This window comes from Eimeria acervulina, genomic scaffold (assembly GCF_000499425.1).
Source record: "Eimeria acervulina Houghton genomic scaffold, Eah_scaff603, whole genome shotgun sequence".
NCBI lineage: Eukaryota > Apicomplexa > Conoidasida > Eucoccidiorida > Eimeriidae > Eimeria > Eimeria acervulina.
Window position 1 is genome coordinate 5,581 of NW_013549696.1, and position 12,784 is coordinate 18,364.

At 46.3% G+C, this 12,784-nt stretch overlaps 2 protein-coding genes across 2 annotated transcripts in view; both read left to right on the forward strand.

The window, feature by feature from the left end:
- Positions 1–767: 767 nt before the first annotated feature.
- On the forward strand, positions 768–6,928 carry EAH_00044150 (UDP-N-acetyl-D-galactosamine:polypeptide N-acetylgalactosaminyltransferase T1, putative; the record flags this gene model as incomplete). The annotated part of the gene is made up of 8 exons (XM_013394878.1): positions 768–980; positions 1,941–2,070; positions 2,364–2,767; positions 2,990–3,324; positions 4,250–4,322; positions 4,738–4,819; positions 5,362–5,690; positions 6,089–6,928. 8 exons carry the CDS (start codon positions 768–770, stop codon positions 6,926–6,928), a joined length of 2,406 nt encoding a protein of 801 aa, XP_013250332.1.
- Positions 6,929–10,682: 3,754 nt separating this feature from the next.
- EAH_00044160 (hypothetical protein, conserved) overlaps positions 10,683–12,784 on the forward strand; it is a gene marked incomplete at both ends in the record, with an annotated part of 3,630 nt that continues 1,528 nt past the window's right edge. Inside the window, 2 exons of the mRNA XM_013394879.1 lie at positions 10,683–11,858; positions 12,248–12,676. Coding sequence (XP_013250333.1) covers positions 10,683–11,858; positions 12,248–12,676 — 1,605 coding nt within the window. The remainder of the gene's footprint in view (positions 11,859–12,247; positions 12,677–12,784) is intronic.

Consider the following 12,784-nt stretch of genomic DNA (forward strand, 5'->3'; position numbering starts at 1 on the left):
TGAGAGAGAGAGAGAGAGAGAGAGAGAGAGAGAGAGAGAGAGAGAGAGAGAGATGGAGAGAAGACAGCAGCAGCAAACACACCCAGCAGCAGACGAAGTCTTTAAGGCTATAAAAACAATAATTAAATACGAAAAATAATTTAAATTCATGGTTTATTTAATAAAGATAGTTTACTAGAAGCTGCGGTGTATGCACATACACCCTACACGAGACAGCGGACGGGTAGGAGGGGGCCCTTAGCTGAATATATGAATGTCTGTGCATGCATTTTTGCGGTTATATATATATATTTATATATTTTATTTGTTTTTATTTGGTATTTTATACTTAATTACACCAACAAAACCTCCGAAACCTCCGCCTTTCTGCCTCCTACGTCTCTCTCTTCCTATATCTTCTATTTTTGTTCACAGCTGCCAGCTACCTCTGCAAGCAGCAGCAGATAGGAGGATAAAATTATATAAATACCGTTTGGTTTATGTTTATTATTTATTTTATTGCCGGTGGTTCTTCATTTAAGCCCTCCTACACCCCCCCTTCTTTGTAGCATATAAAGGAGGGCCCCCACCGCTAGCCGAAAGACGATCCCGATCCCGATCCTTCGTTCCCCGATCCCCGATCCCGATCCCATATATCCTTCTTGGGTGTATATTAACCTCCTGGATGCCCCTTTTGGTGTATCTGCTATCTATGAACCCCTCTCATTTCTTTTAATCACTCTACCGTAATCATGCCCCCTAAAAGACAAACAAATAAACAAGAAGATATGTCATTACAAAGACGTAGACATCCTTCTTCACCAAGAGACTCATCAGATACTTCAGGGTCTCCATCTGGGGCCCCCCCTTCCTCTAAGATTACTGTGGGGTCCCCTAGGGGTACACCTGGTGGGGCCCACGGGGGGTCCCCTGGGGGCCCCCCTTCAACATCTCCTGTACAGCGTGCTGCATTAAAAGCGAAAGAAGCAGCAGTATGTGGGGTACCCGTTGGGGGCCCCCCTGTGGGGCCCCTTGGGGGCCCCTCTGGGGGGCCCCCAGGGGCCCCTATAGGGGCCCCTATTATAGGCGGGGATAGTGGTGTGGGGCATGCAATGAAGCGGTTGCTGCTGCTGTTTAGTGCTGGAGTGTGTTTGGGTTTGTTATGTGTATTTCTTTTTGTCAGTACTTCTTTATTATTTGTAATTGAAGAGACAGCTGAGACTGAAGCAGCAGAGGGATATTTTAGACGGGCTGCCAGCAGCAACAGCGTCTTCAGATTTATGAACAACATTAAAAAAGATATAAAAGAGTTAAAACCGCAAAAAGAAGAAGTGCTCGTCAAGGGTAAACCTGCATTCCTATACAAAACCAAGAGAACAGAAGAAGTGCGTCTGTTGTTCTTGTTGTTGTTGTTGCTGCTGCTGCTGCTGCTGTTGCTGCTGCTGCTGCTGTTTGTTTGTGTGGCTATCATCTCCTTTATCTCTGTCTCTTTGTCTCTTTTTTTTTAATATCTCTACACGAAAGATAAACATTGCGCTAAAAATAAAGTTTTTTATCTATCATCTGCTGTCTTCTTGCGTATTCCTTATCTAAACAAATATTTATTTATTTATTTATTTATTTATTTATTTATTTATTTATTTATTTATTTAATGCATCTATTTACTCTTTTGATTGTATAATAATGTCTTTGTTCATTGACAATCTCTCTATTGATAAGTACCCAACACTATCACTGAAAAATAAATAAATAAATAAATAAATAAATATATAAGTATATAAATATATAAATATATAAATATAAATAAATATAAATAAAACCATACAAATGTATATTTAAACACGCACGTATATAAATAACTAGAAATACATTTAAACATACATTTAAATAAATATATATATCTATTTAAATAGATTATATATATTTATATTTATATTTATATTTATATATAATGCTGCAGGTGTTTACTGGGACAACAAGTGAGCGGCTGCACGGCCGAGTCGGTGAAGATGAGAACGGCCTTCGACTGTGGATGCCTTCGCCTCCTTTGACGCATCAAACTACTCAAGACTTACAAAGATCCTATGAAGGTAATGCTCCTGCTGCTCATGCTGCTGCTGCTCATGCTGCTGCTCATGCTGCTGCTGCTGCTCATGCTGCTGCTCGTGCTGCTGCTGCTGCTCTTGCTGCTGTTGCTGCTGGTGGTGGTGGTGGTGCTGCTGCTGCTGGTGTTGATGATGATGGTGGTGGTGCTGCTGCTGGTGTTGTTTTTGTTGCTGCTGCTGTTGCTGTGTGCATGCATGGGGGGCAACAAAGCAGCAGCAGCAGCAGCAGCAGCAGCAGCAGCAGCAGCAAACCCCACAGTTTGTGCTGGTCTGTTCAGGATATTGTTTTAATTCTGCGTTGAGCGATACGCTGAGCTTGGATCGCCCGATCCCATCGTTTGACTCTGCTGCATGCGCAGCGCAGCGTGAGGAGTTTGCAGCAGCAACAGCAGCAGCAGAAGCAGCAGCAGCAGCAGGAGGAGAAGAGGGTTTATCTTCACCTTTGCTGCTGCGAGCTTCTGTAATAATAGTGCTGCATAACGAGCTGCTGTCTGCTCTGCTGAGATCCCTGCACTCTGTCTTAAACCGCACGCCGCCTCGCTTTTTAAAGGAAATAATATTAGTTAACGATAACTCTGACAAAGATACACATCCTTGGCTGTATGAACAGCTCGAAGAATATATTACTCGCGCTGTCCCCAAGACGAAGCTCCTCCACCTCCCGCAAAGAAGAGGGCTCATGGTATCCTGCTGCTGCTGCTGCTGCTGCTGCTGTTGCTGCTGTTGCTACTGTTGCTGCTGTTGCTGCTGCGGCTGTTGTGGCTGTTGCTTGTGGGGGTGCTGCTGCTGCTTTGGGTGTTGCTGTTGCTGGGGGTTATATGGTGCTGCTGGTGTTGCTATTGCTTCCGCTGCTGCTATTATTATTGCTGCTGCTTCTGCTGCTGCTGCTTGTGGTGATGTTTAGGGTGCGCGTGCTGCAGGAGCAGCAATAGCAAGCGGGGATGTACTTGTATTTTTAGATTCGCATATAGAAGTGCTGCCGCACTGGGTTGAGCCTCTGCTGCAGCGTTTGTCAGTAGCAGCAAAAGCAGCAGTTATGCCTCGCGTTGCTTCTATAGACGCAGAGACATTTGAAGTTAAAAACGGCGGCATTGATACACTAGCCTTCTCCTGGAACCTAGGACATATGCACAGAGACGACGAAATTAAGAACAGAATAATTAACAAGAACAAAAAACAAACTGAGCCCCTCTACAGTCCTATCATGCCTGGCGGTATATTTGCAATCAAAAGAGATTGGTGAGCCTATTACACTTCTTTCTGTCTCTTATTGTCTCTTTTATTGTCTCTTTTATTGTCTCTTTTATTCTCTCTCTTTTGTCTCTCTTTCATTGTCTCTTTTATTCTCTCTTTTGTCTCTTTTATTGTCTCCTTTATTGTCTCTTTTATTGTCTCTTTCGTCTCTCTTTCATTGTCTCTTTTATTGTCTCTTTTATCTCTCTTTCATTGTCTCTTTTATTGTCTCTTTTGTCTCTCTTTCATTGTCTCTTTTGTCTCCCTTTTGTCTCCCTCTCATTGTCTCTTTTATTGTCTCTCTTTCATTGTCTCTTTTGTCTCGTTTATGTCTCCTTTGTGTCTGTCTTTTGTCTCCTTTTTGTCTTTTATTGTCTCTTTTGTCTCTTTTTTATTGTCTCTTTCATTGTCTCTTTTACCTCTCTTTTATGTCTCTACTTTGTCTCTCTTTTGTCTCTTTTATGTCTCTACTTTGTCTCTCTTTTGTCTCTTTTGTGTCTCTACTTTGTCTCTCTTTTGTCTCTTTTATGTCTCTACTTTATCTCTCTTTTGTCTCTTTTATGTCTCTACTTTGTCTCTCTTTTGTCTCTCTTTTATTGTCTCTCATTGTCTGTCTTTAGTCTCTCTTTTATGTCTGTCTCCTTTGTCTCTTTTATGTCTATTTATGTCTCTTTGCTGTCTCTACTTTGTCTCTTTTTGATATATTTTATTGTCTCTCTTTTCTGTTTTATTGTTTGTCTCTCGTCTCTGTTTGTCCGTTTTATATATTCTTTGCGTCTCGTTTAGCTGTCTCTCTTTTGTCTCTTTTGTCTCTACTTTTTGTCTGCTGCTGCTGTTGTTTTTGCTGCTACTGCTGCTGTTATTGCTGCTGCTGCTGCTGTTATTATTATTATTGCTGCTGCTGCTGCTGCTGCTGCTGCTGTCTCTTTAGGTGGGAGACCCTCGGCGGCTATGATGAAGAAATGCGTCTCTACGGCGGAGAAGAATTCGAGCTCTCCTTTAAGGTGCTGCTGCTGCTGCTGTTGCTGCTGCTGCTGCTGCTGTTGCTGTTGCTGTTGCTGCTGCTGCTCTTGTTGTTCTTGCTGCTCTTGTTGCTGTTGTTGCTGCTGTTGCTGCGGCTGTTGCTGCTGTCATTGCTGCTGCTATTATTGCTGCTGCTCCTAATATATATTTTTTGTATATACAAACATAATATATATTTATATTACATATTTATATAATATATATATTTATATATATATTTATATGTTATTCATTAAAACTTTATTTTTTTTCTTCCTTCCGGTGTACATGCATGATTATATATATATAACACTTAATATATATTTTGATATTAAAATAATATAAATAATACTCAATAATAAACAATAAATGATTGTTTATAAACTTTATTTTTATATTTATTTTATTTTTATTTAGGTGTGGATGTGCGGAGGAGCCCTCGAAGTTTTAACCTGCAGCAAAGTCGCCCACATCTTCCGCTCAGACAAATACTGGAAAGGTAAACCCTAAACCCTAAACCCTAAACCCTAAACCCTAAACCCTAAACCCTAAACCCTAACTAAACCCTAAACCCTAACTAAACCCTAAACCTTGAACCCTAAACAAGAATGAATAAACGATAAAAAATAAACCCTACGCCCCACGCTCAAGACCCTAAAACCTAAACCCTAAACCCTAAACCCCAGTTGGAGAATAGACAGTATAAAGACAGTGAAGAAACGACAAAGAGATAAAAAGATAAACCACAAGAGACGAACAAAGAGCAGCAACATATATAATATATATAATCTAAATATATATAATACATATAATATAATATATATAATATGCATGCATATAATACATATAAAGATATATCTAGATGAATAAATAAATTAACAAAACAAATAAATAAATATACAACTCAGAATATTAACGCAAACAAATAAACAAACAAACAAACAAACAAACAAATATAATATATATAATATAATATATATATATATATAATATATATATATATATATATTGTATTTGTTTGATTAGGGCAAGTATATGCAGTGTCAGGGGACGAAATATCGCGAAATAAACAAAGAGCAGCATTTGTATGGATGGACGAGTTTGTGAAGTATGTATTGCTGACGACACCGCCGTTATCTGCTTCATTTATTGGGGATTTGTCGAAGCAAAAAGCGCTGAGGAGACACCTGAAGTGCAAGTCTTTCATGTGGTACTTACAAAATGTCTATCCTGAGTTAGAGGCCCCCCCGCTGCATGCAGCAGCAACAGGAGCGGTCTTAAGAAAGGACCTTAATAGCTGTCTCGACACAATGCAGAGAGACAGAGGGCCCCTAGGCGCCTTTCCCTGCCACTTCGCACACGGCACTCAGGTAGGCTCAACCTGCTGCTGCTGCTGCTGCTGCTGCTCGTGCTGCTGCTGCTGGTGCTGCTGCTGCTGCTGCTGCTGCTCATCCTGCTCCTGCTGCTGCTCGTGCTGCTGGTGCAGGTGTTGGTGCTGGTGCTCTTTGTTGCTGCTCTTGCTGCTGCTGTTGTTGTTGCTGCTCTTGCTGTTGTTGGTGCTGCTGCTGCTGCTGCTTTTGTTGTTGTTCTGGCTGCTGTTGTTGCTGTTGGTGCTGCTATTGCTGTTGCTGCTGCTGCTGCTGCTGCTCCCACTCCTACTATTCCTGCTGCTCTAATTCCTGCTGTTCCTATTCCTGTTCCTGCTGCTGCTGCTTCTGCTGCTGCTGTTGCTGCTGCTGCTGCTGCTTAAAATTGTATTATTGCGTAGGCGTTTTTATTTGATGGATCTACTGGGAAGTTTTTCGTCGGACAGAAAGGGTTTACTTCGTGTATAGCAGGAGACACGAAGAAGCGACTGGTGCTGCAGCTGAGCTGCACATACACCGCAGCAAATATATCATTGCGATGGAAGCTTTATCCTCAAACAGGACAGATACAGCTGGATTTGTCTGCAGCAGCAACAATTGAAGACGAAGAAGCAGCAGCAGCAGCAGCAGCAGCAGCATATGAAGAAGAAGATGAAGAAGCAGCATATGAAGACGAAGAACCACCAGCAAATGAAGAAGAAGAAGCAGCAGCAAATGAAGAAGAAAAAGCAGCAGCAGCAAAAGAAAATAAAGCAGCAGCAGCAAATGAAGAAGAAGAAGCAGCAGCAGCAAAAGAAAATAAAGCAGCAGCAGCAAAAGAAAATGAAGCAGCAGCAGCAAAAGAAAATAAAGCAGCAGCAGCCAAAGCAGCAGCAGCAACCCAAGGAGACGCCGATCCTGCTGCAGCAAAAGATGCATCTGCAGGAGCAGCAAAAGCAGCAGCAACGAAAGATGGATATAAAGCAGCAAAGGACAAAGAAGAAGCAGCAGCAGCAGCAGCAGCAGCAGCAGACTCTGCAGAGGACGGATCCCAACAGACTGCAGCAGCAGGCAAGCCAGCAGCAGCAGCAGGAGTAGCAGTAGGAGCAGCAGCAGGAGCAGCAGCAACTGTAGCAGGAGAAGCAACTGAGGGTTTATGTCTTCGTATCTTCTCTAATCCTACAAAGGCAAGCCTTCATGCTGTTGAGCTGGCAGAGTGCGACCCCACAGACAAAGGCCAGCGACTTGAATTTGTACCCTAAACCCTAAACCCTAAACCCTAAACCCTAAACCCTAAACCCTACAACCTATATAGAGGAAGAAAAAGGCCAAGCCAAAATGCGAAGCAGCCTTCAACTAATAGTTTGTATAGTGCTACTGCCGCAGCAGCAACAGCAGCAAGCGCAGCAGCAGCAGCAGCAGCAAATGCAGCAGCAGCAGCAGCAGCAGCAAATGCAGCAGCAGCTGCATATTCATCAGCAACCGCAAATGCAGCAACAAAAAAACCTTTTATTGGATGCCTGCTATCCGCCACCCGCAGCACACAGTACCCAGCAGCGGGCTGCAGCAGCAACAGCAGCAGCAACAGCAGCAGCACCAACAGCAGCACCAGCAGCAGCAACAGCAGCAGCAACAGCAGCAGCAACATGAACAGCAGGAGTTGCTGCTGCTGCTATATTTTTATCAACCAGATTTGGTGCCTTGCCGCTGCTATTAAGGGACTATCTGCTGCTGCTGCAGTTGCTGCTGCTGTAGATTGTGCTGCTGCTATAGCAGCAGCGGCAGCAGCCCCTCCCCCTGCAGCAGCAATTCTCATGCTGGTGCAGTGAACAGCATCAAACAGCAGCAAACCGCGATGCGCCTGCAAGCTACTACAGCAGCAGCAAACTGCTGCTGCTGTATTAGCAAACTGCAGAAGAAGCAGCACCGGCAACCGCAGCAGCTGCTGCTGTATTAGCAGCAGCAGCACCGGTTACAGCAGCAACAGCAGCTGCTGCTGTAGCTGCAAACTGCAACAGAAGCAGCAGCAGCAGCGACAGTAGCGGCAGCTGCAGCTGTACCGGCAAGCTGCAGCAGCAGCAGCACCGGCTACAGCAGCAGCAGCTGCTACCGCTGCAGCAGCAAACTGCAGCAGCAGCTCTAGAGGACACCTTTGAGAACCTCTTACTATTTTGCTGTTATTCTTCGCGCGGGTTTACACACCCTCTTTCTGCTGTTGCTGTTGCTGCTGCTGCTGCTGCTGCTGTTACTGCTGCTGCTGTTACTGCTGCTGCTGCTGTTACTGCTGCTGCTGTTACTGCTGCTGCTGCTGCCGCTGCTTAGAGTTTGCGTGGCGGTAGAAGGCCTCATTTGTTTAGCGGGTTTATATTATTTTTATATTTTATTTTTATATTTTTATTTTGTTTTCATTTATATCTACAGCAGATGTACGTACACTCCAAAGCTAACAGAGACACCCCAGCTGTACTGCGCACCCCTCATATAAACCCTAAACCCTAAACCCTAAACCCTAGCAGCGCTGCAGCGCTGCTGAGGGCTTGTAGCAGGGATTATCGCGTGGTTTAGGGTTTAGGGTTTAGGGTTTTGTATATTTGTTTTGTTTTCTCCTTTGTGTCTCTGTGTCTCTCTGCTCTATTCTTCGTTCATTACTATTTAAACATTATAATTATATTATTTAATTATTATTATTATATTATTTTATTATTATATTATTTTATTATAATATTACTTTATTATAATATTATAATATTATTTGTTTTTCTTTGTTGTTTCTGTCTGATGCCCACCCCTTAGTATTTCTTATTTACTATTATTTTGATTATTATTATTTATTATTTATTTATTTATTTATTAACATTACTGTTATTAGTATTATTGCGTATTAAAAATAATATAAATTTATTAAAATAAAATAATATTAATATAAATAAATTATTTTTTGTCTTTGTTTGTTTCAGTTTGCTGCAGCGCAGCAAAGACAGCAGCAAGGGCCTCGCCCCCATTATAAAGGGGCCCTAAGAGTTTATATAATGTTTGCATGCGCTGTAAACCTAAAGACGAGAATAGCGATATAAAGACCCTTCTGCTGCTGTCTGCATCTGCTGCAGCATACTCAAGTTGTTCTTTTGTTAGCTCTACACCCCACTCACTTGTTTGCTGCTTCTTTTCTAATGTCTCTTGCAGATACACCGCACATAAAGCTTGCAGAGACATACCCCGAGGGGCCCCCCTTAACAGGGTACTACTAGGGGGGGCCCCCCAGTACCCAGTTGGGGGGCCCCCCACCGCCCCCACATGGGGGCCCCCTTGAGGCCCCCCTGAGTACCCTTTTGGGGTCCCCCCTAGGGGCCCCCCTGAGTACCCTTCTGGGGGCCCCCTTGGGGGCCCCCTTGGTGTGTGTAAGTTTAAGCGAGAAAGGAGGAGAGAAGCCCGATGTAGACAAAAGAAAGATGAAGGCTGAACACCAAATTCTAGCAAGAGATGTTTGTGCTCTGCTGCAGCACCTTGAGTTGCTTTTAATATATTAGGGTTTGACAGTATATCTGCTGCACATTGAGGTAAGCCGAGTAATTTATTTAATAAAAATATCGCAACAACGCCGGGGGCCCCCAGCTGCATAATGCTAAGAGGCACACTTTTAATATTCTTTTTCATGTACTTCGGTAGAGGAGGGTGCTCAGTATCATAGCCTAATAATAAATGCCCGTCCAGCAATGAAGACCTGCTGCTGCTGCTGCTGCTGCTGCTGCTGCTGCTGCTGTTGCTGGTGCTACTGCTGCTTTTGCATGCAGCAATTAGTGCTTCGCATGCATTGACTGCTTCTTCTGGTGTCTGTACAACAAGGATTTGTCCTCTAAATCGTACAGGCGGAAGGGGGGCCCCCCGGGGGCCCCCAAGGGGGCCCCTAGGGGCCCCCTCAATGGGTTTATTAGAGTAGAAATATTTAGGGGTTGTTGAAAATGTTTGTTTGTCCTTTGGTGTTTTAAAAGAAGACTGAAAAGCTAAGCGAGAAGATAGGGGGCCCTGGGGGGCCCCCAGGGGCCCCCCTGAGGCAGCAGCAGCAGCTCTTGTGGGGCCCCACAGTGTATGAGAAGCTAAAGAGAATAAAGAAGGTTTAAAAGAAAAAGAGACAGAAGAGCTGCTATAGGAGACAGGGGCCCCTAAAGAAAAACAAGAAGAGGGGCCCCAGGAAAGGGGGGCCCCCTGCATGCCGATGAAGAGTAGTTAAATGTAAAGGTGAAGAAATAAAGCAGAAAATATAAATTAATTATTTATATATTTATATTTAAATAAAATATATACAACCAGAAGATCAAACTGCTGCTGCTGCTGCTGCTGCTTCTGTTGCTTCTGTTGCTGCTGCTCCGCACGGGTTCGTAGCAGTAGCCGCAGCAACAGCAGCAACAGCAACAGCAGCAGCAGCAGCAGCAGCAGCGCATGCACAGGGATGCTACACAAATAAATTGTTATATTTTGGGGTGTATATACACCGTAGAATCCTTTCTTTTATCTAAGCCTTCTCCTCTCTCCTGGCTGCTGCTGCCGACTGCTGTCGCATCTGTTGCTGCAGCAGCAGCAACAGATCGTGCTGCTGCTGTTGCTGCTGCTATTATTGTTGTTGCTGTTGCTGCTGCTGTTGCTGCTGGCCCTAGAAGACACCTGGCAGCAGCAGGCTCGGGGCCCCTTTCACCAGCTGCAGCAACTGGGGGGCCCCCTGCTGCCGTCTTCGTAGGGGCCCCCAGCTGCAGCAGCAGGCTGAGCACACTGCACAAGCAGCAGCATCTGTTGTGGCATCAGCAGCAGCAGCAGCAACAGCAGCAGCAGCGACAACAGCAACAGAGACACCAGAAACACACACCCTTACACCCTAACCGCTCCAGCAGCAGCAGCAGCAGCAGCAGCAACAGCAGCAGCAGCAACAGCAGCAGCAGCAGCAGCAGCAGCAGCAACAGCAGCAGCAACAACAACAACAACAACAACAACAACAACAGCGGCAGCAGCAGCAGCAGCACGCCAATGACCGGCGGTGTACGTACACCGGACAGCAGAAACTCCGCTTCCTCCCGCTTGGTGCTGCACCTCTTCGTTCCCCCCTTACAAATCCTCAGCAGCAGCTTGCTGCTGCTGCAGCAGCCAGAAGCAGCAGCAGCAACAACGAGCGGGGACACCGGGGCCCCGCTGCGGAGACCCAGAAAGACCTCTCCCTCTAGGACGAGCAGCAGCAGCAGCTGCAGCAGCAGCAGCAACAGCAACAGCAGGAGCAGCAAGAAGCGGGTCCGGTTGCAACTGCTGTGCGGCGTAAGGGGGCATCTGCTGCAGGCAAAATCCACGCCAGCAGCAGCAGCAGCAGCAGCAACAGCATCAGCAGCAGCAACAGCATCAGCAGCAGCATCAGCAGCAGAACCAGCTGCAGCTGCTGCTGCACATATCCCTGGAAATGGAGCCACCACCAGTAGCAGCAGCAACAGCAGCAGCAGCAGCAGCAACAGCAGCAGCAGCAACAAGTCAAGCCTTTGCGCTGGTATAAGAGCAGCGGCAGAGGGGGCCCTCAGCCTGAGTCTTCCTGGCTGTACATTGTTTAATAACAGTTTATGCGGCAGCAGCGAGAAGCAAAGAGATGTATTTAATTGCTGCAGTTTAATTTTAGCTGTACCTGAATGCGCTGCCTTGAGGTTCTTGCTGCTGCTGCAGCTCTTCTGCTGCAACCTCCTAGATGACCTTGCTGCAGTCTGGCTCCTGCCCACGCTGCTAGAGCAGCAGCAGCAGCAGCAGCAGCAGCAGCAGCAGCAGCAGCAGCAGCAGAGGGTAAGGGGAGGTGCTCTGCATGCGGTGTTGTGCAAATGGAAGACGCAGACAGCCGCCGCTGAATTTGTTAAACAAATTTCGGGTGTGGGGCCCCACACCCTCGTCCCAGCAGCAGCAGCAGCAGCAGCAGCAGGAGGCCGTCACCAGCAGCAGCAGCAGCAGCAGCAGCAGCAGCAGCTGGAGTTGTGGAGAGTTTTAGGGTTTCGATGCGGCCAGTGGGAGGCGTGGGGCCTCTCAGCTGTGGTGCTGTCATCAGTCTCCCTGTTTGCTGCAGCAGCAGCAACAGCAACAGCAGCAGCAACAGCAGCAGCAGCAGCAGCAAACGAGGAGACAGGGTCTGGTGTGTCTTCTGCTGCTGTAAACGACAGCCAAGAATACCGCAGGGAGGTAAAATAAATATTTTTCGCCGTATTAAGATGTTTAATTTAATTTATTTTATTTTAATTAATTTAATTAATTTAATTTAATTTAATTTAATTTGTTTTATTTTTCTTCAGATTTCTGCTCTTTGGCGATTGCCTGGCTGCCCCATTTGTTTATCGCGAGTAGACGCTGCAGCTTCAGGTGTATATACACCTCAGACGCAGTGGGTAGCTGCTGCTGCTGCTGCTGCTGCTGTAGCTGCTGCTGCTGCTACGGGGATCTCCTCCGCGCATGCAGCAGCAAACGAAGGTCTCCTACACCAAGAAGCTCTTGCTGCTGTTCAGCAGCGACCTGCTGCTGCGGCTGCTGCTGCTGCTCTTGCTGGATGCTGCGCCTGTGAAGTTGTGCTGCAGTGGCAGCTGCGAAACCTTCTCCAGCAGCGGCAGCAGCAGCAGCAACAGCAACAGCAGCAGCAGCAGCAGCGGCTTCGGAACGAGCAGCAGCAGTCAGAGAAGGCTTTTGGAGGAGCAGCACAAGCAGCAGCAGCAGCAGCAGGAGCAGCAGCAGCAAACAACCAGGCCCTCACTTGCTGCGGAAGCATGGGCCTGCGCTGCAGCAGCAGCAGCAGCAGCAGCAAAAGCAGCAGCACCAGGAGGCGGTGCAGCAGCAGCGAAAGGCTAAGAAGCAAAGGCTGCAGCAGCTCTGTAAGACGCAGCAGCAGCACACCACCCTCCACCATTAGCAGCAGCAGCAGCATCAGCAGCCACAGCGGCAGCGCCTGGAGTTGCTGCTGCTGCAGGTTTTTAGAGAGCAGCGGCAGCAGCAGCAGCAAAGGCAGGTCAGTATGGCTGTACGAAAGGCCTCCCAGCGGTGGAACGGGCAGCAACAGCAGCAGCAACAGCAGCAGCAGCAGCAACAGCAGCAGCAGCAGCAGCAGCAGCAACAGCAGC